The following is a 23419-nucleotide window of genomic DNA, read 5'->3' as shown; positions in this document are numbered from 1 at the left end:
CTTTAGGGGTCGCCACAGCAGACCATCTGCATGTTTTTACGCTGGATGCCCTACCTAACACAACCCTCCCCATTTATCCGGGTTTGGAACCGGCCGGGGTTGGTTCCCTGACCGGGGATCGAACCCGGGCCGCAGAGCACCGCATCCTAACCACTAGACCACCAGGGAACCTTACAGACCTGCAGTAACTACAGGAGAATAAAGTTGATCAGTCACACCATTAGGTTATGCGTAAGAGTAGTAGAAGCCAGGCTGAGAGAAGAGTTGACAATCTGTGAACAGCAGTATGGTTTCATGCCAAAGAAGAGCACCACAGACCCATCATTTGCTTTGAGAATGTTGATGGAGAAGTATAGAGAAGGTCAGAAGGAATTGCATTGTGTGTTTGTGGATTTAGAGAAAGCGTACAACAGAGTGCCAAGAGAGGAGTTGTGGTGTTGTATGGGAAAGTCAGGTGTGTCAGAAAAGTATGTGAGGTTGGTGCAGGACATGTATGAGGACAGTGTTACAGCAGTGAAGTGTGCAGTAGGAACGACAGACTGGTTTAAGATGGAGGTTGTACTGCATTAAGTATCGGCTCTGAGCCCTTTCCTGTTTGCAGTGGTGATGGACAGGAGTCTCCGTGGACTATGATGTATGCAGATGATATTGTGATTTGTGGTGAGAGTAGGGAGCAGGTTGAGAAGAGCCTGGAGATGTGGAGGTACACGCTGGAGAGAAGGGGAATGAAAGTCAGTAGGAGTAAGACAGAGTATGTGTGTGAATGAGAGGGTGGGCAGTGGAGTGGTGCAGTTGCAGGGAGAAGAGGTGTAGGAGTTCAGGTACCTGGGGTCAACAGTGGAAAGTAATAGAGAGTGTGTTAGAGAATTGAAGAAAAGAGTGCAGGCAGGTTGAAGTGGGCGGAAAAGAGTGATAGCAGAAGTGATTTGTGATAGAAGGGTATCTGCAAGAGTAAAAGGGAAAGTTTATAGGACTGAGGACCTGCTATGTTGTATGGTTTAGAGATAGTGGCATTGACTAAAAGACAGGAGGTGGAGCTGGAGGTAGCAGAGCTGAAGATGTTGAGGTTTTTGTTGGGCGTGATGGGGATGGACAGGATTAGAAACAAGTTTATTAGAGGGACAGCACATGTAGGACGTTTTAGAAACAAGGTGAGTAAGGCGCGATTGAGATGTTTGGACATGTGTAGAGGAGGAATATGGCATATATCAGTAGGAGAATGCTGAGGATGGACCCACCAGGAGGGAGGAAAAGAGTAAAGCCAAAGAGAAGGTTTATAGATGTGGTGAGCAAAGACATGCAGGTGGTTGGGGTGAAAGAGGCAGATGTAGAGGACAAGGGGGGGTATGGAGTCGGATGATCCGCTGTGAAAACCCCTAATGGGAGAAGCCGAAAAAAGAAGTGACTCCACTTCACACTTAACTCCAGCCCCATCTCTCTACATTTATACTTGCCATAGAATATGTACATAAAATCAATTGGAACAGTGATATTTCAACTTTTCTAAACCTTACTATCAAATGTTTACGGTACTACTTGATTACCTTCCAAATCACAAAGGATATTTCTATTCTAGAAAATATTCCCTGTGTGTTTGCTGTCTAGTCAAGTAAACTCATCGCGCCATGATCATGACCAAGTGTGCAGCCTTTAAAACGTCCCTCTGTTGTAACGCTCATCCTCTTTACCATCATGCTGAGATGCAGAAGAAGTGGTTTCCCAGTGCTAAGAAGCATAGCAATTTGTTGTAAAAAGAATGTACAGTCAAGGACAGTGTATTGTTATAATAAAATAATCTCAGTATTAATTTCTTAATATTTCTCACTGCCACCCAGAGCATTTATTTTTTTATGATGGCATGCTGCAGAATGGTGTCCTGATCATCCAGTCATAAATTTCTCAATCTTCTGTAATGGTGTAATTGTTTGCACTGCCAAACCCAGATGGATTCAGACATTAGACATAAACAATGCTTAATTTTGGACAAACACTTAGGTAATCTTGCCCTAATTGCAGAAGAGGAACACATTGCAGGGTAAAAAAAAAACACTTTTGTCTATTTAGCAAACTCTCCCAGTGCTGTCTGGCAATGCAGGTGTGTAGTGAAGTGCAGAGCTCAGTGAAGCTTAGTAGCTGCCTCGGCTGCCTCACATGTTCAGACAGACCCTGATGTGCTGTCAGTGGCTGCATTTCATTTACGAACTTTGAAGCCCACCTTGGAAAAAAGAGCAGATAACCCCTGCTAGTGCAGCATTCCAAAGAGTGGGGTGTGACCTCCAAAACCTCAGAGAATTTCATGCCTGGCAAAGCAGAATCAAAGCCAAATGTTATCTTATTTAATATATAATGCAAAAGATTAAATGCTGCATCATTTTTTGGTAGATCAGCCCAGGCATGTTTACTGTTATTTTGTTATTTATGTTTCCTAAAGTAGCTCATCTGTACATTTTGAGTTTGCAATGAATTTATAGCAGTAACTAATGTGCAGTCCTGACTCGTTGAGCATTAACAACATTAACTTCTTGATCAATTTGAGCTACAGTTGCTCGTCTGTTGTTTGGACCACATGGGCCAACCTTCACTCCTTATGTGCACCAATGAGATTGGCCACCCATGACCAAACAAAAGCTGCAGTTTTGGAGATACTCTGACCTAGTCATCTAGCCATCACAATTTGGCCCTTGTCAAACTTGTTCAAATCCTTATGCTTGACCATTTTTCCTGCTTCTAACACATCGGCTTTTGGGACCAAATGTTGACCTGCTGCCTAATATATCCCACCCATGATTAAGAGATAATCAGAGTTAATCACTCACTGGTAATAATGTTAAAAGGTCACAATGGCATGCCTGATCAGTGTAACTAGGCAACATGAAATAACATTTTGACAATGAGGTGCTGACAAACTAGAACTCATATAAGGCTGCATATTAAGGACAAATAGGAAACGTGTGTGTGTTTGAGTCATGCGATACAACAGATTTGCAAGGGCTGATAGGTACCGTATTTTATTGCTGATTTTTGCATAATCATGGCACAATTACAAAAGATACAACATATATGCAAATAAGAAAGAAAGGTGCTCTATACTTGTCACATATTTTACAGCACAGTGAAATTATTTCTTCGCATATCCCAGTGATTTTAGAAAGCTGGGTTTAGAGTGCAGGGTCAGGCATGTTATAGTGCCCCTGGAGCACAGAGGGTTAAGGGCCTTGCTCAAGGGCCATAGGAGTGGTAAGTTATACCAGGGCTTGAACTCCTGAACCTTCCAATTAGTAACCCAGAGCCTTAACCACTAAGCTACCTTTTTTTTTTATCTTTTTTTTTTCTAATTCCTGATTTTTGCATAATCCTAACACTTTTACTCAAGATATATATATTAGATATGCAAATCTAAGTTGTACACATAACATCCTTGTAGGTTTGCTCATAATGAAAGTCTGAACATGCAGAATTGTATTACAGATAGCTAAAGGTGATCTCGTTATACAATAAAAGAAAGACAGAGGCTCTGTGCATTACACACCCTAGCACTGGTCTCGCAGTGGGACGTGAATTTGGGTAGCAACTTGTAATACAATTTAGTTGCAGACATATGAGTCTTTTTTCTTATTAGTCATCACTATGGCTAAGCGAGTCAACGTTGCGAAGGCAATCAGCCATTACGCAGTCCAGTGTGCTGTGGGCTAACCCAGCATTCCTGCCAGATAGATTGACAGGTTAGTTAACCTTATTAACCTTTCGAACACCACGGCATATTAACAAACTTGGCAGGCTACAGGATTGCAGATTAAAGTATGGCCACTCTCAGTGTACAGTGTTCATTAAGGACTTTTGAGTTAACTGACCGTTTATGTGCTTTACAGAGCACCATTAAGTAAATCTGCTATCTACATACAGGCTAGTACATAGGTTAACGGACACAGCAGGCAGGTCATGTCCACAAGTAAATATGAGTATTTTTCTATCAAAAATGCATTCAAAATTACATTCATCCATTTATGCAGGTAAGTCTATCCAAAGAGATTGCGATTGAGCTTAGCAGTTGAAAGTCAAGGACCTTCTAAAAGTCTAAAAAGTGATTTTCAAAATTTTAGGTGCAAGTGTTTTCAATCTTTTGTTGTTTCATGGTCAATGCATGCACATGCTTCACTTTGCTAAGAGTGAAACAAATTCACTCCTAGGATTACCAATGCTTCCTTTTAGCTTATTTACTGTTTTGGGGAAAAGCTAAGAAGAGGGAAATTCACTTATATGTTTTTTTTTGTGCGCAATAGTAAAATCATACTGATTAAAATGTCAAAGTCCACAAAACTCCTCATTAACTTTTTGGAGCCATTGACATTTGATAGAACAATATGAGCTCTCTTTTCTGTGACAAGCTGTATATAAGTTTTCCCTCATTTTCTCACAACAATGAAAAGCTTCATAATTTGCCAAATTGCTCTAGGCACAATTTTATTGCCAAAATATACATAGAAGTATAACTGAAATAGTACAGAAGAAGACATTAATTTTCACGAATAAAATTACAAACCTATTATGGTCCAAAAATGAGACAATTTCAGTTTTATAGCAATCAGGATACAGCATGGATCAAGAGCATCCATGTGATAATGTGAGGAGAGGTACCAAATTTAAAAGGGAACCTGTGGCAACGCCTCATTGTAAACTCAGCTGTATACAGAAAAGGAAATCAGTGTTTTATATAATAAAAGGATGCAGTATATTTGGCCTGATTTTATTGCGAATAGGAGTCCTTGTATGAGCACAGTTGGTCCTTAACTATGATGGAACTTTAATGAATAAACATTTGATGTTACCCAGATGGCAATACGTTCCTTTTTAATACTTAAGCTTTCTTTTTTATTCCACTGTTGCTACTGGCTTGCTCATTAAGGATAAATGTATCAGGAATAGGGATGTGCATCTACATAGCTAAGGCTGTCTCTAGGTTACGTATGTGACCTTAGCTCCCTGAGGCACTGAGACGCTGCTTTGCAATGCTTTGGAAATGCAAATGGGAAGGGAAGCGTTGCAGTAATGCAGGGAGTGTGGCTCAGAGATGCAGCATCTCATTCCCCCAAGGAACTAAGGTTACATATGTAACCGTGAGACGTTCCCTATTAGGAACGCTTTGGAAACGAGAGTCCAATCATACCACACTGACCAGTCCATGCCTAATGTGTGAGAGCACATTCAGAGCGCAGGACAGAGGAGCCGGGAATGGCTCCAAGGTCGAGGAGACCAGAGGACTCATATGAAGATGAAATAGCATCCACAATCCACTGACTGAAAATCTGCTTGTTAGCAGGAAACCCTTTTCTATAGGGGCCATAGCAGACAAACAGCTGCTCCAACTTCCTCCACGGACTCGTTCTGGAGTCACTTTTGTTTCTCCTTGAAAGGGAGAAGGGTACAATGCCTGCAGCATGACAGGTCATGGAGGAGCCATTAGCACCTTAGGTACATACCCTGGTTTGAGGTAAAGGAAGGCACTGGCCATGCCAGGGGTAAACTCCAGAAGAGACAGGGCCATGGAAAGAGCCTATAGGTCCCCGACCCTCTTCAGAGAGGATATAGCCAAAAGGAAAGCAGTCATGATAGGCAGATACTTAAGGGCCACCTCGCCGATGGCTCTAAGGGGTGCTCAGACAGAGATGCCAGCACAATGGCCAAGTCCAACACAGGCATTTTGGGTCGCATCCTGGGCCTCAACGTGCCGCACAGGAAACGTATCACCAAAGGGTGTCTACCCAGAGACTGCCCAGCAAGTGGGGAACAATAAGCCGCGATAACGGACACGTAATCTTTGAGGGACGAAGAAGCCAACCCTGCGGCAAACTGTTCCAGCACTAAACCAACCGGGCAGTTGACTGAGTCTAATTGGTGGTGCTCGCACCACACAGAGAACAAGCGCCATTTATCGGCATACAACCTCCTCGTAGAGGGAGCTCTGGATTGGAGGATGTTCTCCACTACCTCAGTAGAGAGGGCAGCTGCTAAGAACTGTGCCCCCTCAGGGGCCTATCATCAGCCCCAGAGCTACAGCCTCCATAACTCTGTGCGGGGGTGAACCAGGGTACCACCTGGGAGAGGAGATCCCTCATGGGAGGAATTTCCTGAGAAGGTTCCTCGAGTAGGGACACCAGGTTCATAAACCATCGTCTGCCCGGCTATCGAGGTGCCACCAGGAGGAGACGGACTATCACTCGGTGAACTCTCTACAGAATTCCCGGAAGCAGCACGATAGGGGGAAGGGGGTATAGGCGTATTTAAGTATCCCGGGATGTAGACAGCCCTCAATGAGAGCAGTTTCCCCCTGGGACCACAGTAGAATCTGCCATGCCAGCCTGCATAGGGGGTAAGATCGGAGACCCCCCTGGTGGTTGATGTAAGAGACCACTGATGTGTTGTCCATACGGACCAGCACATGGCGACTCCTCAGCTTAAGAGACAAAATCACAGCCAGCACCACCAGGCAGTTTATGTGCCACATGAGCTGTAGCCTGTTCCACCGACCTTGGGCGGAGTAGTCACTCATGACTGCTCCCCACCCAATGAGGGATACATCCGTTGTTAGCCTAACGTGAGGACAAGGAGCTTGCAGGACGGGGCCTTGAGAAAGGTACACAGGTTCTTTTTACATTTATAAGGCTCAAAGGGCTCGCTGCAAGACCTTGATAGTGCAGAATGGATTGCCCTTTCAGGAGAACCCTCTGTCTCTGAGCCCCCACTGGAGGGGTCTTATGTGCAGGATGCCAAGTGAAATCACACTGGACACTGCTGCCATGAGTCCCAGCAGCCACTGTAACTGCTTCACAGTGAGTAACTGACCTTCTCTCACTCTCTTGACTGTCATGAGGATAGCTTCGATCCAAGCGGGAGACAGCTGTGCCCACATAACAACCGAGTCCCACACCACGCCTAAGAAGGTGGTTCTCTGTACTGGAGGAAGCACACTCTTCTTGGTGTTAAGTCTTAACCCCAGCTCCTTCATACAGGCGAGAAGGACATCTCAATGCTGGACTGCAAGAAGCTCTGATCGAGCTTATATCAACCAATCATCGATATAGTTCAGAATGCGGATGCCCTGAAGCCTTAGTGGGGTCAAACCCGCATCCATGCATTTTGTGAAGGTGCAGGGTGAGAGCGCCAGGCCGAACAGGAGGACACAATATTGGTAAGCTTCGCCCCCCGCAAGCAAAAATCAGGAACCTCCTGTGAATAGGAAGGATAGATATATAGAAGTATGTGTCCTTTAGATCTATCATGACAAACCAGTCATCAGACCTGATCTAAGACACAACCTGCTTGAGAGTAAGCATCCTGAACCTGAGCCTAATAAGCGAGTGGTTCAAGGAGTGTAGATCTAGAATCAGACACAACCCCCCATCCATCTTCGGAACCACAAGGTACTGGCTATAGAAGCCGGACTCTCTGAGTAAAGGAGGGACCACCGCGATGGCCTTCTTCCTTAGAAGAGTGCATACTATCTGTTCCAGGACCAGAGCCTGCTTGGGCCCCACCAGAGTGGAACACACCCCGTTGAAACGGGGAGAAGAGGAACCAAACTAAATCGAGTAGCTCTACTCTACTGTGCACAGGACCCACTGAGACACGTCTGGCAGGTTTCCCCAGGCTGCCAGGAAGTCTCTTAGGGGGACCAGCCTCTCAAGACTGGTCTCTGGACCATCCAGAGAGGCTGGAGCAGAAAGGTGGCGGAGGTGGAGGAAGACACTGGCTGGAGATGTCTGTGGCAGGGTTAGCAGCAGGGGCAGGGTTAACAGCCTGACCTCCCTGTGGCAGTGACAGGCACCGAGTAATGAGGTGTAGACTGCCCTCCTAAGTTTGAGGCCATTTGGTTGTTAGGGCCTCCGTGCTGCGGCCCGTTTGCCGGAGAGGACGTCCCTTAGGTCCGCCAGCTTCTTGGGTTTGGGCCTAGAGCATCACCGAGGGCCCTTGGGGACCTCCAGAGGGGTCCGGGTGGCAACACTCCCAGCTATTGTGCCCGCCGAGCGGCCCCTTGTGTGCAATGAGGGAAATACAGCTGAAAGGACGCCAACTGCTTTTTGGGCTCCTGGAACTTGTCGATGACCACACGGCATTACTGTACAAGCCAGAAGGGGTCATCAGGGCGTTCAGCAGAAAAGCCAGGAATATCCGACAGGGTGAGCCACAGATGTTTTTCAGTGACTACTAAGGCTGACATAGACCACCTCACGGCCTTAGCCATTTCCTTGGTGGCCCTAAGGGCTGGGTCGGTAGAGTGACGTGGCTCCTTAAACTAAGAACGCCATTTGCTGGAGCCGAGGGTCAAATACCCAGAATATCCCGTGTCCTTTCTCGGACAATGGGAGACCCTGTGCGACGCTTTGGGCCAAAGTTCCGAGAAAGATCCATAATTTCTCGGGACTTTGACCCAGAGTGTCGTACAGGGTCTCTCATTGTCCTAGAAGGGAGTGCGATCTGGTTGATCTTGGGGCTGCGCCTGCCGAGCAGCCCCATGAAAGCGATGTTGGAGAAACCGCTGGAGCACCTTGAGCTGCTGAGGCATAAGCTTTGGATGCCGACGTATTCCAAAGGGGCTTGGTGGGTAGTGCTGGGGTTTTAAGGGACAATGAGACACCCGGGGTGAGATAGCTAGCCAGCGTCTCTGCAACCCAGGGCACTGACCCGTAACCACACTCTTTTAGTCTGATGATATTAGAGCATAGGGATACTCTGGGACTGAAGATACTCTGGGACCGAAAACAGCTTAGCCCAGGCCCTTGACACCTCAGTGTGCAGGTCCGGAAAGAATGGCAATGGCAAGGAGGTTGTGACACGGGTTGCAGAAAGTGTTTGTCAAGCTTGCTCGATGGGCAAGCTTTCTGCTGATAGGCCAGCCAGTCTGTATCGAGTTTGGCCACGGCCTGAGTCACCACCTCCACCACAAGGGGAAGAAACCACCGAATGGCGTGTTTTTGAAGCTTACGATTTTGAGCGCTGGGCCTGGCAGGTGAGGAAGGAAAAAGGGACAAATCTTTTTTCTTATATTTTTTGGGACAATAACCCTTACTTTATAGACAAACACACATAGAACGCTTTTTTTTTTTAGCTTCCTGGTCATGGCATCACCCCGCCAGTGACGTCATTGTGACCCCCTAACTTTCCATTTGACTGATTAAACATATGATTCAAAGTGTGGACAATGTGTAAGCATTCCCAAAGCATTGTTGATGCAGATCGAGTTCCTGAATGGGAATTTCCTTATGACTCATTTTTTCTAAAAAAAAAATAAAAAAAAAAAAAACGGTAAAAAGGTATAATGCTTCATTTAACTTTTAATATGTACAAATGCTTCAGGCAAATAAAAAAAAAAAAAGCCATTGAGGAGCAATTTCAACTCTTTTTCTCCTACAAGGGATTTTGCACAACCTAGGAGATACAGAAAATACTCTGTAACTCCATTGTTTTTTTTGTTTTGTGCAGTTTGTTTTGGGACTGAGAGGTAATCATCACAACTGAGCACACAAACCACACTATATTTCTGTCCTTTGGGTGAGATGAATCATTTTGTAGCACAGGCCGTGTTTGCGGTGAGCCAGTGTTAACTGTAACAACTAACTGCCAACTGTAGAAAAGTGCTCTGTCTAAGCCTGAGTATTTTCTTAATAGCTCTGAGGAGAGTAGAGTGTTATAGAGATCGCTCACCTGGGACATCTTTGCTGAAAACATCCTTGTGTGTTTGAGGCAGTACATATCATTCACAGCTTATGATACAGGGTTTTAGACCGAACGGAAAAAACAAATCTTGCATCTCTCTGAGAGTTGTGTGAGTCTCTTCAGGGAAACCTAATGCTCCCATGTGGATCGAGTTCCCCCTTTCCATTTGTAAACGCATGCATTTTTCTTTAAAAAAATTAATTTCTTCTGTTTGCTTTGCAAATCAACTGCTATGAGCAGTTTTAGCTTTATTTCCAGATGTTGGCTTTATTATTCTCCCACCAACGAAGAGGGTTAATGTGCAGTCACACCACGAAGCACTGCTCTTTAATAAGCCTGGTTTAGGGCAACCAGTCCAGCCGGCACACTTGAGTGCTCGTAGCAGGCTGGGAGGAATGAAAATTTGCATTTATATTGTGCCTTGCACATGCCACGATGGAATCACAGTAGGAGGGTCAGCGCAGTGCCAAAGGTAACATGCGTTCCCCGATTTTAATGAGCTGATGAACAGAATAGAAGGATTAGGCTAAATTCACTTGAGCGTGAATTAGGCTGCGAGCATTCTCAGCTAGGTCTGATAAGTAGACAACCTGCTTTTAGAGTTGTAGGTTAGGTTTATTAAATCTTTAGTTTTAAGTGGATTAGGTGGTTTGAGCCAGAGAACAAGTAAAACCTCAAACCTCCAGTAGCAGTTCACCAGCCATAAATATGTTACTATGGCAATAAGGGTGAACATGGCTCCTTGGCATTTTAAATTGGACCTCAGTGGTACTGAAGTGCACAGGCCTGGATTTAGGAGTGAAAATGGAAAAAAATAAACTCTTTACAGTCAAGCAGCTGTGAGCGCAACATTGTATTTCAATATCGGTCTCATCAAAATGTGCCACGCACACCGTCAGTTTTTTTTCTTGCTTTATTGAAAGACCATTATAGCTAAAACAAAAGTCATTTTCAGAAGCTTTTACATGGCTGGCTTCACTCAGCAAAGCCTGTTTATCCCCAAGCTGACAATGTTCTGTAGAGTCTCCAGTAAATGATTTTAACCGCCCCCACATAAAAACTCTCTCAGAAAAGTGTTATAAAGAGCACGGATGACAAGATGAAATATTTGCAGCTGCTTTTTCGCCATTCTAGACTGATGAATGAATCTTGGCTTTCATCAAAGACATTCTCTCAGCTGTGTGAGCAAACATCATAAATTAGGGGGGAAAAAATTTGGGGTTTTTTTGTTTTGTTTTTTCAGAATTGCAAGGTGACTGAAATGGCAGTGGGGCTGATCTCTAGGAATGTTATTTTGCAGGAAAATCCTTATGTGATGCTGAAATCCAACTACCAGGAGCTGGACGGGAATGAGCGTTATGAAGGTTTTTGTGTGGACATGCTGAAGGAGCTGTCTGACATCCTGAAATTCAACTACCGCATTAAACTAGTGAGCGACGGAGTGTACGGTGTCCCGGGGGCCAATGGAACCTGGACGGGAATGGTGGGCGAGCTCATTGCCAGGGTAAGTTCCAGTGGAACAATCCTATCTTAAGTCATTGAGTAGCAGTGATTGATAACACCACATACTGGGCAACACATTGGGTTGATAATCTAGACTCAATAGGAATATATTATTTGGAAGAGATAATAAAAATATCAAACCAAACTGGAAGCACAATAGAATCTTTGATTTTGTGTTGTTTTTTTTTTTTTTTAAGCTTGCTAGAAATGGCATGCAGTCAGATACAAAGCTTATAGCGCTCCAGTTAATGTGAACAATGCATTTACAGTATTTGTTTATTCATCCTTAGTGACTACCTGATTGAGGTTTAACATAGCTGTAGCGTCTATATATTTTGTTTGTTTGTTTGTTTTTTTGTGTTTGTTTTTTGTTTGATCAGAAATAAAACGTTGATATGTTAGGGGTAGGTAATATATGGGTTAGGTACCAAAAATAAAATTCCTAAGTATGCATTTCTATTTAGGAAAAAAAAAAAATCAGGTTGGGGTAAGCTGTCAGGAACCTGTAGAGATGGCAGCTCCAAGTGCAGTAAAACATTTCTTCTTCTTCTTTTGGTGCCCACAGCAGATCATCTGTCTCTATACCCCCCTGTCCTCTACATCTGCCTCTTTCAAATTAACTACCTGCATGTCTTCACTTACCACATCCATAAGCCTCCTCCTTCACCTTTCTCTTTTCCTTCTTCCTGGTGGCTCCATCCTCAGCATTGTTCTACAGATATACCCCATGTCCCTTCTCTGCACATGTCCAAAGCATCTCAATCGTATCTCCCTCACCTTGTCTCCAAAACGTCCTACATTTGCAGTCCCTCTAATAAACTAATTTCTAATCCTGTCCATCCTCGACATTCCCCAGAAAAATCTCAACATCTTCATATCTGCTACCTCCAGCTTCACCTCCTGTCTTTTAGTTAATGCCTGTCTCTAAACCATACAACATAGCAGGTCTCACCACCGTCCTATAAACTTTTCCTTTCACTCTTGCAGATACTCTTCTTTCACAAATCACTCCTGCCACTCTTCTTTACCCACTCCATCCTGCCTGCACTTGTTTCTTCACTTTTCTTACACACTCTCCATTACTTTGCACTGTTGACCCCAGGTACTTAAACTCATCCACCTTCACCACCTCTTCTCCCTGCAACCGCACCACTTCACTGCCCTCCCTCTCATTCACACACATACTCTATCTTAATCCTAATGACTTTGATTCCCTTTCTCTCCAGCACGTACCTCTACCTCTCCAGGCTCTTCTCAACCTACACCCTACTCTCACCACTAATCACAGTATCATCCGCAAACATCATACTACATGGAGACTTCTGTCTGACCTCGTCCGTCAACCTTTTCATCACCTCTGTAAACAGGAAAGGGCTCAGAACCGATCCTTGATGCAGTCCCACCTCCACCTTAAACCAGTCTGTCGTTCCTACTGCACACACCACTACTGTCACATACATGTCCTGCACCACCCTTACATACAATCACATCCCCATTCCTTAGGCATCCTCTCACCTTCCAAAATCTTGTTAAACAATCTTGGTAAAAACTCCACTGCCATCTGACCTAAACATCTTCATTCTTCTACTGGTATGTCATATGGTCTAACCGACTTTCCTCTCTTCATCTTAATCGCTGCTCTCACTTCCTTCTTACTAATCTTATTCACTTCCTGCTTCACCATCTCCACATCAACCAACCTTCTCTTTATCATTTTCCTAATTCATCAGCTGCTTAAAATACTCCCTCAATTTTTTCAACACACTCTCCCCACTAGTCAACACACTTCCATCTTCATCCTTTATTGCTCTAACTTGCAGCACATCCTTTCCAGCTCAGTCCCTCTAACTGGCCAATTGATACAAACACTTTTATGCTTCCTTAGTGTCTAACGTCCGAAGCTCCTCATATGCCGCATCTCCTTGTACTCCTGCCTACTTTTCTCATCTCTCTGTTTCACCAACCTCTTTCTCCTTCTGCTTTCCTGCACTTCCTCATTTCACCACCACGTCTCTTTAAATTCCTTTCTCTTTTCAGATGACACACCAAGTACCTTCTTAGCAGTCTTTCTTTTATTACTTCTGCAGTAGTTGCCCAATCATCCAGCACCTTTTTACCACCACCGAGCCCCTGTCTGACCTCTTCACTGAATCTCACACTACAGTCTTCCTCCTTCGCTCCATCATATCAGCTACCTCTCTCTCTTCACCAGTCATAGTACCAACATTTAAAGCACCAACCCTATCCTTCACATTCCTAAACATTTCCTTTCCCTACTGTCTCTGTGGACATCTTCCTCCTTTCCTTCTCCTCCTTTAGCCAACAGTATCCCAACGGTACCCTTTCGGCTAACAATACCTTTGGCAGTCGCTGGTAACCTGGGCCTTGATCGATCTGGTATGAATTTCAGGTTTGTGATCTGCATATTTGATTTGGCAAGTTTTACGCTGGATGCTCTTCGTAAAGCAATCCTCCCCATTTATCCGGGCTTGGGATTGGCACTGGCACTGGCTTGTGCAACCCTAATGGCTGGGTTAAGTGCAGGAAAACATTAATTTATATTCATTTGAAATAAAGAAATGATGATTATGAGGGCAAGAATGTCGTCCTTAAAACAAGGGGTGGGGGTATTCACTGCAATTCACTAATTCAGTGCAAAAAGAGAAAAAAGGAATCAAATTGTGAATTTATCTGGGACATCCTCTGATGATGCCAGGAGTGACACCCAAGTCTTGGTCATAAACCCCATTCTGAAAAAAAAACACAAAGATTACAAAACATGAAGAGAATCAGTGTGACTGGACTAAAACATAAGCATGGGGCTCTAAATGATATGTGGTTCAGGTGCTTGTTGTCATTGGCTTGTGGATACTGTACTCTACTGTGACCCTTGCATACATGCAAACAAAAGCAAATGGCTTAACTTCCTTCTGTCATATTGCAGTCAAGCTTTTTTTTTACTTTCCAGATGTCCCGATGCCATCATGTTATCTTGGCAAATCAAACAGGGTTACTGAAATTAAAAGCTGCTAAACTTCCCAGTATCAGAAGCCGATAAAGCAAGCGATAACCATGTTTACTCTTTCCTCTCAGGCACGGGTTGCTCCCTAATGAATTTCAATTAGCCCTCCCAGTCCTTAACAGACACCCACACAGATGTGTTTAAAGAGACTCAGTTGAGCATGAAGTCTATTAATCCTGTTCCGACACCCACTAACCCATGCTCAATAGAAATTTCATATGCTGTAAATTCCATTCGAAGCTGTTGACCTTTTCAACATTGCTGTTACTCATTTAAAAAGCAGTCACATTAAGCTATTTGAATTATTTAAGTATTTTCTTTTTTTTAAGTATTTTTCTTGTTTGTCAGGTCTCTGCAGGGCATTAGATTATTTTAACAGGAGTTAAAAGCATTGAGGTGATCTGGTGAGTTTGGGGAGTTGGAAAGTGAAGTTTTTGTAGAGTTCTTGCTCTTAGTTTGAAGAGGCGGAATGGCTTCTTTCTTTTTTTTGTGAAGTTATCTGTCTCAATTCCACAGGCTAATGAAGGGCAAAGCCATTAGCAAAATAAAGAAAAGAGTGCCGCCTCATATTATTGTCCCAGTTCGTTCCATTGATATATGTTCTACAGAACTAACCTTCAAGATGCCCACTAAATTTCATTGTATCAAACATATCCATGAAACAATGGCAGCTGAGTAGAAAGGGGTGTAAAGGTGCCTTTGTATGATACTTTATTCAACTTCAGACTTATTTTTTGTCACATGGATTAGTTGCTCTGAACTTCTGAACTGGCATGTGCTTTTGTCTCAATGCCAAACACTCCAGGATGAAAGACAGCAGTATCATATAGTATAATGAATGTTGGGACAATCCTTTTGTTTTGATAATTACACAATCTTTGTCCAGCCACCAAGCTTAGCCTGACTATTTCTGCATGTTTGGAGAGTAATTTTTTTTAGGAACAGCCTGCAAAAGAACACGTCTCCGAAGGAATCGGAAATGCCACGTCGGGACCCAAAACTAAATGCATTATTCAACACAGATAGCAGTGACTTTGCCACAAAGAAGGAATAGTGGGGGCAAAAAATCAATCAATCCAAGCTTGACTCAAAGTCGTAAAATTGTGGCAGAGTGAAGAAAGAGTATCGCAATGAATTGTTTAACCGCATACACAATCAGTCATGTAATTCTCTGTGCTTTGAAGAGCACAATGTAGCACTAATCAATATTAATGTAGAACAGAAGATCAGGATGGATATTTCAGCTGCTTTAATCAATTAATATTACTTTTCCTTGGAATGAGGATTTGTTGTTTTTCTCATTTAATTATTTTATTTCACTGGAGGTTATAAACCTGTTTCCTCTTCTGTAATGAAGAAGGAAGGGGACATAGACATATATTTTTATATGTGTAAATGTAAACCACAAACCCTGAAATGAAGCAGAAAACAACCAGAAAACATGAATTTAACTTGAGCTCGAGCGAGAAATATATATATATATTAGTTTATTCTTTAAGTCAGTCACAACAATGCCACCTTTCTGAAAAAAAGTTGTCAAATCTAATCAAACTCACCCCCTTTTTGTAACTAAAACGGCACTAACTGGTAGCAAGAAATATGGTCTAGTATAAAATAATAACTTTTTTGTGTAGATGTGATGTGTAAATTATATGAAAAAAAGCACAATAGTATACCTTTTTACACATTTAAAAACTATATTAAACAAATCAGAATGTGCAATATAACATTTTTACTATATTTCCAATATAAAAATAGGATAAGATTAACCTTGAGGGACAGTTTTATACTGTACACTTAACACACATAATATAGGACCATGTTGACATCTTATGATATTTTCTGAAAAAACGTACACTGTGATATAGAAATCTAAACTCCTTTCATTAATTTTCTTTGTTTTTTAAAAAATAGATTTATTTTTAATCCAATAACACTAGACCTAGTTTCTACATGCATCAGTGCCTTAAAGAAAAATAAATCAGTTCATTAAAGAAATATATTTCCCATCAGACCCATGCATTTTCTTGTTTTATGTCATATGACTGTTTACACCTGGTTCACATTTATGGTTAATTACTATAGCACTGTTATATTTCAACTTTTCAACCTTCACCAAACGAAAAATTGCAGGAAAAAAAAAAAAAAAAAAAAAAAAATATATATATATCCAAATGTCATTTGTGGACATATTTATCACAATTATTAATTTTTGAACAACCCATTCCAGATGCCATTATAAAAACCTCAGTTCTGGAATATCTTTAGACTAAATTTAGGGCATGACTGTGGAGATTTGGCAATTCATCCACAGGAGCATTTGTGAGAACAGACATTGATGTTGGTGAGGAGGCACGGGGTGGTCCATATCAGGGCTCAGTGGGGTTGAGGTCAAGGCTCTGTGCAGGACATTCGAGTTCTTTCATGCCAGCAAATCATGTCTTTATGAAACTCATGTGGTGCACAGGAGCATTTTCTTGCTGGAACAGGTTTTGGCCTTGTAGTGGCTGCAAACTGTTGGAAATATAATTTATAATTTTGTACATAATGTATTGCGTGCTTGTTTCCTAGCATAAAGCTTTGTGTTAATTGCAATTATAGGAACTGTAGGCCAGTGTTACCAAGATCTTAGAATAGAATAATACATATAGAATATAATAAACATCCAAGACACAAACTTATACACAAATGCATAATTTTAATAACTTAACAGGCTACATGACTAATCAAAGAGCATCACCAGATTTTGTTTTTCTGTCTGCGCCATGGCCATTTATATTGAGCCCAACAATGTTGTAAGGTTTTTGTTGCAGCCAAATAGCAGTCTGGCTCTCTACAAACGAAAGTTTCTCAACATCACCAAAGCCCTGTTACACCCTTTGTGTAAAAATCAAGCCACTACTGGCTAAAACAACGAGTGTAAACTATAGTCCAGATACCACTTTTCAGGATGTGAGATCCACAATCCGCTTATCCCTGCAGTGGAGGGCAGCAGAAGAGCAGCTGAGGCTTGTAGGCTCACCTCTGGGAGTGGAAAATCCCACACAGATGTACTTTTCAGTTTGCTTTTATTAGTTGGGCTAAGCTTCAACACTATGCCCAGCAGCCCTAGATACCGTGTCAAGTAATTTATCATGACAGCCTGCCCTTCACCAAAAAAAAAAAAAGAAGAAAAATACACTGCTGATATCCTGCTATGCAAAAAATCACATTATTTTAAGTTATTGTAGCATGTTTATTCAAGCAAACATATTTATTTGGCTCAGATATATTTTGAACATTTTGTCATTGTGTCCTATATATATAAAAAACTATGTCTACATAATGATTTACATTTTTTTTTTTTTTTTTGCAGAAGGCGGATCTAGCCGTGGCTGGGCTGACCATTACAGCTGAGCGAGAGAAGGTCATTGATTTCTCCAAGCCCTTCATGACACTGGGGATTAGTATCATGTACAGAGTGCATTTGGTAAGGATGCTACAGCGAGACTCTTCCCATGCCACCTCACGTTGCACACTACAGATTGCATTAGTCGTTGTGGCGCAAAGAAGAGAAGCGCTTTGGCTTGTCTAGCTGATGAAAGATTTCCTCTGGTAATGCTTTCTTGGAATATGGCTGTGTTCAGTAATACGTATAAAAGTTCTAAGAGACTACACCTGTCCTTGATAATCAGAACGGCCTGCATGCTAATGTATCACAGCACCCCACTGCAGGAAACACACAGCGTCAGTGAAAGAGTAAAGAAAGGGAGGGTGAAATAGCCAGGCAGTGTGTGCATGTGTGTGTAAAAAAACGTTGATTGAGGACAACTGGAAAAGACAGAGATAGAGCAAGCGATTCAAGCAAAGAGAAGCAAACAGAGAAAGTGAAAGCGGTATAGGAATGACAGAAGCTACATGTCATGTGGGTCTGACACAAATAAATAAGGGTGAGATGAAGAGATTAAAGTAGCTCTAGCACACTGTAGAGTGATTCAGTGACTCAGTTTTCCTTCAGTATCCTCTGCTTCACTTTGGCCTTTCGAAAATCTACCTGTCTTTTCCAGCAGCTCCGCAGTTCCATTCGATAGCTGAGTGCCTTGCCGCATGTGCCCTTATTTAGATCTAAATCCGATTGCTATTGATTTTTGCTTCCCATGATTCCTACACAGATCCACCAATCTTTTTTTTTCCTTTTACCCACCCTTATTCTGAGCTTAAAATGAAATTTTGCAGGTGATCAATGACGGTAGAAAATGGAATCAAATGTGGCTCGAATTACATGCTGAGGAATGCTGCTTCATCAACCCTGGTGTTCAATGTGCCGTGTTATAGTGCGTACAGAATGAAGTGCGCGATGTGAGCTGTATGTAGGAGTCACTGTTCGAAAACTGCCTATAGATAATAAGCATTTTGCACAAGGCTGAGTACACAGTTTTGCTAACAAGGTTTGGAATACTGCTGACACTGATCATTCAATTTAGATTTATTTCTATAGCACTTTTAACAATATTGTCACAAACAGATCTACAGAAATAAATTGTTCAAAAACATAGGGGATTTGAAAAGGGAACCCATGGTCACCGGGGTAACACAGAATGCCCATTCATAAAATGTCTATTCCTATAGTTGTATTAATGTTGAGGATTACTTGAATGCAAAATAAACAATTGTTTATGACAATTGTTGTCCTAAGCCATTGCAGCAAACTGTTTGTGTATGTTTGATTACAGTCTAAAATAAGTTCTTAAATTGAGCCATCTACAGTAATTTTATGTAGGCTGTTCATGTGGAGCAATCCTCAGCAGGAGAAATCAGCCTCAATTTACGAGAACTTTATCCAGAAGAAGGGAAACAGGAAGCAACAGGCAGGTCCAGAGAGCAAAAGGTTACAGGGTCATAGGTTTCTCTGGAGCAAGTGTAGCTCGAGATCTTGATAGAGAGAGATTATTAAGTATTATCAACAGTAATAACATTTTCTTAACAGCTGGCTTTGAAATGCCACATAATACAGTGTCATAGTGAATGTTTAAAGATTATGGAAATTGTTTGTACATTTTCGAAACATCGAAACCAAGTATGCCGTTTACACAACACTGTTGAATTCTACAAGCTGATTGTTCAGATTAGAGCACAAGTTGTAATTCAAATCACAGTAAATACCTTCACAAAGACTCTAATGCATGAAGTATTCAGTGACTAAATTATTAATTGATATTTCATGGTCTTTTCAACAGTCAGACAGTTTTTCACCATAGGAAAGCCTTCACACTGTCATCTGGAGATCACGCTGGCTACAGCCACATGTGACTGTGAGTCCAAGAGAGCAAAATTGGCTGTGATATGTGAGTGGGAGGGATGTAATACTCTCTCTTAGTTGTCAGCTAGTTCTGGGCATCTGTGAGCTCATGTATGTAGAAGTGGGTGGATAAAGAAAAATTTCCCCCCAGTGTGTCATGCCACCCGTTGACATATGACCAGTGTGTGCAGGTGTTTGAAAAGATGGATAGCTTCACTTGTTCCACACAGCGGTGGATGAAGTGTACCATTGCTGTACTCGAGTAAGAATATAAAAAAACTCATGCTCTAATTTCACTTCAAAGTTTTTGCTTCTTATTGTACTATAAAATTAAAAGAACTGACCTCTGATAACTATATTTTAATTATTTATTCGGTTTATTCCTTTTGTCTATTGAGAGTACCTGTACTTCATGCACATTTGTGTCTCAGGACAGGTTTACAGACAGAGTTAACACAACAACAGTATGTTTCTCTTAAATGTGCAGATGTAAAATGCAATAAAAAGCAGGGAACTACTAATTGTCCAAAATATAAATAATCTATTAAAATATAGATACTTAAAAAATGTACTTAAGTTCATTAATAAAGTATAAACTGGTGGCCCCACGTCACCAACATTAATTAACAAGGTGGAACGCTTTAATTTAAACATATGGTGTGCACCAAAGCCGAACTTGTATGTCAAATAAATCAACACCTTTGACCAATCAGAATTGGGAATTCAACATTGCTGTAGACAAAGCTCTAATAAAATTCTTTATAAGTTTTAGTAGCACGATGTAGACTCCTCTCACTGAATGAAGAACGTCATTAGCAGCAGAAGTTGATTCTGTAGTGCCCAATATAGTTTACCTTTATCAAAGATGTTTGCACAAAAAGTAGAAAAAAATAGGCATGTTTTCACACATGAAGTTCACAGGAGGAAGTGAAATGAGATCTTGGGTTTCTTATTTGCAGTAAGCATGTTTTATTTCAGGTCAGAATTGCCTTGAACTTTAGGCATTTGGGAATGAGATTAACATTGTAGAAATTATGAGAAAATAATTAGCAGCTCAGCACACAGGGTTAAGTCCACTTGTGTGCAGTAACAGTGAAGTCTCGCAGGACTAGGTTGCAGGAAGGTAAAGTATAGGATGTGGCTGAATAAATAACTGACTAATTAGCACAATTACAATTATAGAGTTGACCAGGGAGCAATGGCACTCTCATGAACTGTCCCTAATGGAGGTAAAAGCAGCCTTACTTTCTAAAAGAGAGAGAATAACACAAAAAATAACACAAGATGCCCGAACTCCTACTGCACAGAGAGTAGGCGAGCATTTATTCTAGGGATCTGTGATTCTGTTTCACAGCTATTCCTGCCTGTACCTGTTTGCTTTAGCACAAAGCAACAAGGTCTAGGCTGTAACCTTTTTGTCATTTAATAAAACAGTGTTGGCACTATATCTATATAAGAAAAAGAAGGAGAAGAAAAGCAAAAATCTCCTAAGCCACTTACAAAACCTGGAGTGTTATAGCCCTGTAGGAGATCGTGATAGAAGAGTGTTAACCACGCATTCCTGCCTGCATTACACAGCTGACACTGGTGCAGGCGTTTATTTTGACACACCAAGGCAGCACTTATCATGGAGAACACATTTGCGAAGAGTACATTTGCGAAGAGTACCTCCGGCACATGCAGCTGAAGTAAAATGCGCTAACAAATGCTGAGAGTGCCGACCGGCCTTGAATTTGCTCCTAGCTGCTTGGCATGAAAAGTGGCCAAAGCGTCACTATCAATCTTGGTTTCTTAAGCTCGGCGTTCTGATACAGAGCACAGTGTTTGAACGTTGTCGAGAGCCGAGTGCTCCTCACCCGCGAAAACGAGGTTCACGGCTCACGCAAAACGAGCAACGTGCTCGGCTTTTCTTTTTTCACCACCCATTCCAGCTGACTCCGGCTGCTGCAGTGCTGCTGCACTGTGTTGATTGTGCCTTTGTGTAAACTAAAACCCAGAGTTTAGCGCTAGGGCTGTAAACAAAGCGTTTTCTTTTTTCCGCTCGCAGCAGATTGCTGTTCGCAGCAGATTGCCTGCTCGCAGTGCTGAATTTCAGTCAACAGACATATGCGAGCTCCCCCTGTGCTGCACAACAATACAATTGTTGTGCCAGTGTAAAAAAAAAATAGGGCGATCTGGCACTTTACACTGCCTTTAGATCATTTCTCTGTGCCTTAATGTAGCTGTTTAATAACAGTGTAGCGAGAATAATCACTGACAGCTATGGCGTGTTTCTGACTCAAAGCATAATTGCCACTGTCACTGTCTATGACTCAACTTATATCTGGCAATTATACTAATATGGGAAGTGCTTAATTATTTCATCCCATGTTCCTGTTCTTTCCATAGATATGTATCATTTTCATGCCCAAGGCTCAGGAACTTTCCTGTGAATTTGTGTCACAGGCTAAACATTTCATGTTTTGCGCTTTAAAGTGCCGGTTCTATTTCCAGCCGGTTCTAATTAGACGTTGGTCTCTCAGACGGTTACTTCCTTCTGCTTTGTTGTTGTCGCCTGTTTTCACCTGTAGGACAATCCGGCTAATTAGTTCTGAATGTTGAGGCTTCCTGCTTTTTTCCTTTCCATGTAATTGCTTCTGGTTGTGCTCAAAGTGGTTTTTGCAAGGAGGAGGAAATAATAATAATAATAATAATAATAATAATAATAATAATAATAATAATAATAATAATAATAATAATTACACTGCACTTTTCATGGTCAGTCTTTCTGAAACCTTGTCACCATAGACAATGGGCATCATCACAAAGCAGCTTTACAGAAATAAGTATTGTAGATTAGTGAATATTCATGAATTTGTCCCTAATGAGCAGTGGCAAGAAAAATCTCCCTGCAAGATTAGGAAGAAGAGGAACTAAACTTAAAAGGGAACCTGTCCCCATCTGCATGACACCAAATGTCTATATATAATAGTTTCACCATTATTAGGTTTATCAAAAGTTTTAATAATAGACAACTGAGTGCAAAACTTTTCATGAAAATGAAAGATTCCTAGTAAGCCCTAGCAATTGCAATAATTACAGTCTAAACTCTCTTCATAGCTCGTAATTGATATAATAGTCAAATGCTGTCACAATTTGCCATGATTGTTTTCATGCAATAAAATTACATGGGCAATCAATGTACAACATTTAGTTAATTGCTTAGCCAAACTGTCCAGAACATCAAAAAATAATAAAAATAAATTAATTAATTAAGAGTGGAAAAATCTTGTGTCAGTACATAACAGTAGCATTATAAAAATAGATAAAATATAAAAACAAACATTTAAGTACAAATATTTAAAGAAAATAAAAACAGAATCCCAAAATATTTATGCAGAATTTACACACATTAACAGCAAATTAATTACATTTTATTTTTTCAGATTTTCCAGTGCTTGTTGTACTGTGTTTTGTTGTGTTGTTGTGCACCCATACCCATGCCTTTACACTTGTACTGTGGAGGGATTTCTATTTTCTAGCCTTGTTGAAGTGAAGTTTAAGTGTACTCTATAAAATATATAGTATATATACTATATAGTTTTCATTTTCTAAAGTGATTTATATGATTTGTGTATTTCTAATAATACCATGCCAAAAACATGTACCACTTACATACTTTCTTCAGATCCTGATATTACACATAACAACTCAAGATTGTCAAGAACCTTTTTACACCTCTAGTCATGTCTTAGTAACATAACAAAGGTGTTCTCTAAAGCTTACTTGCACACACTATATGTAATTGTTTAAAGATACCATGGCAATAAAATAATTATTTGTTAATTTTGTCTCTATTATTCATCATGGTTTGTGAAATTAGATGTTTTCTGTATGGACAATCTTTAAGGACAATATTATGACTG

At 41.4% G+C, this 23419-nt stretch overlaps 1 protein-coding gene across 3 annotated transcripts in view; it reads left to right on the top strand.

Moving 5' to 3' along the window:
• Nucleotides 1–23419, top strand: part of grik4 (glutamate receptor, ionotropic, kainate 4) — a 454114-nt gene that overhangs the window by 389325 nt on the left and 41370 nt on the right. For all 3 annotated transcript variants that reach the window (XM_083549394.1, XM_083549392.1, XM_083549393.1), the window contains 2 exons: nt 11012–11215; nt 17592–17705. In XM_083549394.1, the coding sequence (XP_083405520.1) occupies nt 11012–11215; nt 17592–17705 (318 nt within the window). The remainder of the gene's footprint in view (nt 1–11011; nt 11216–17591; nt 17706–23419) is intronic.

The sequence above is a fragment of the Silurus aristotelis genome, assembly GCF_946808225.1.
Source record: "Silurus aristotelis genome assembly, chromosome: 8".
NCBI lineage: Eukaryota > Metazoa > Chordata > Actinopteri > Siluriformes > Siluridae > Silurus > Silurus aristotelis.
This window is presented reverse-complemented; position numbering and strand designations above follow the sequence as displayed.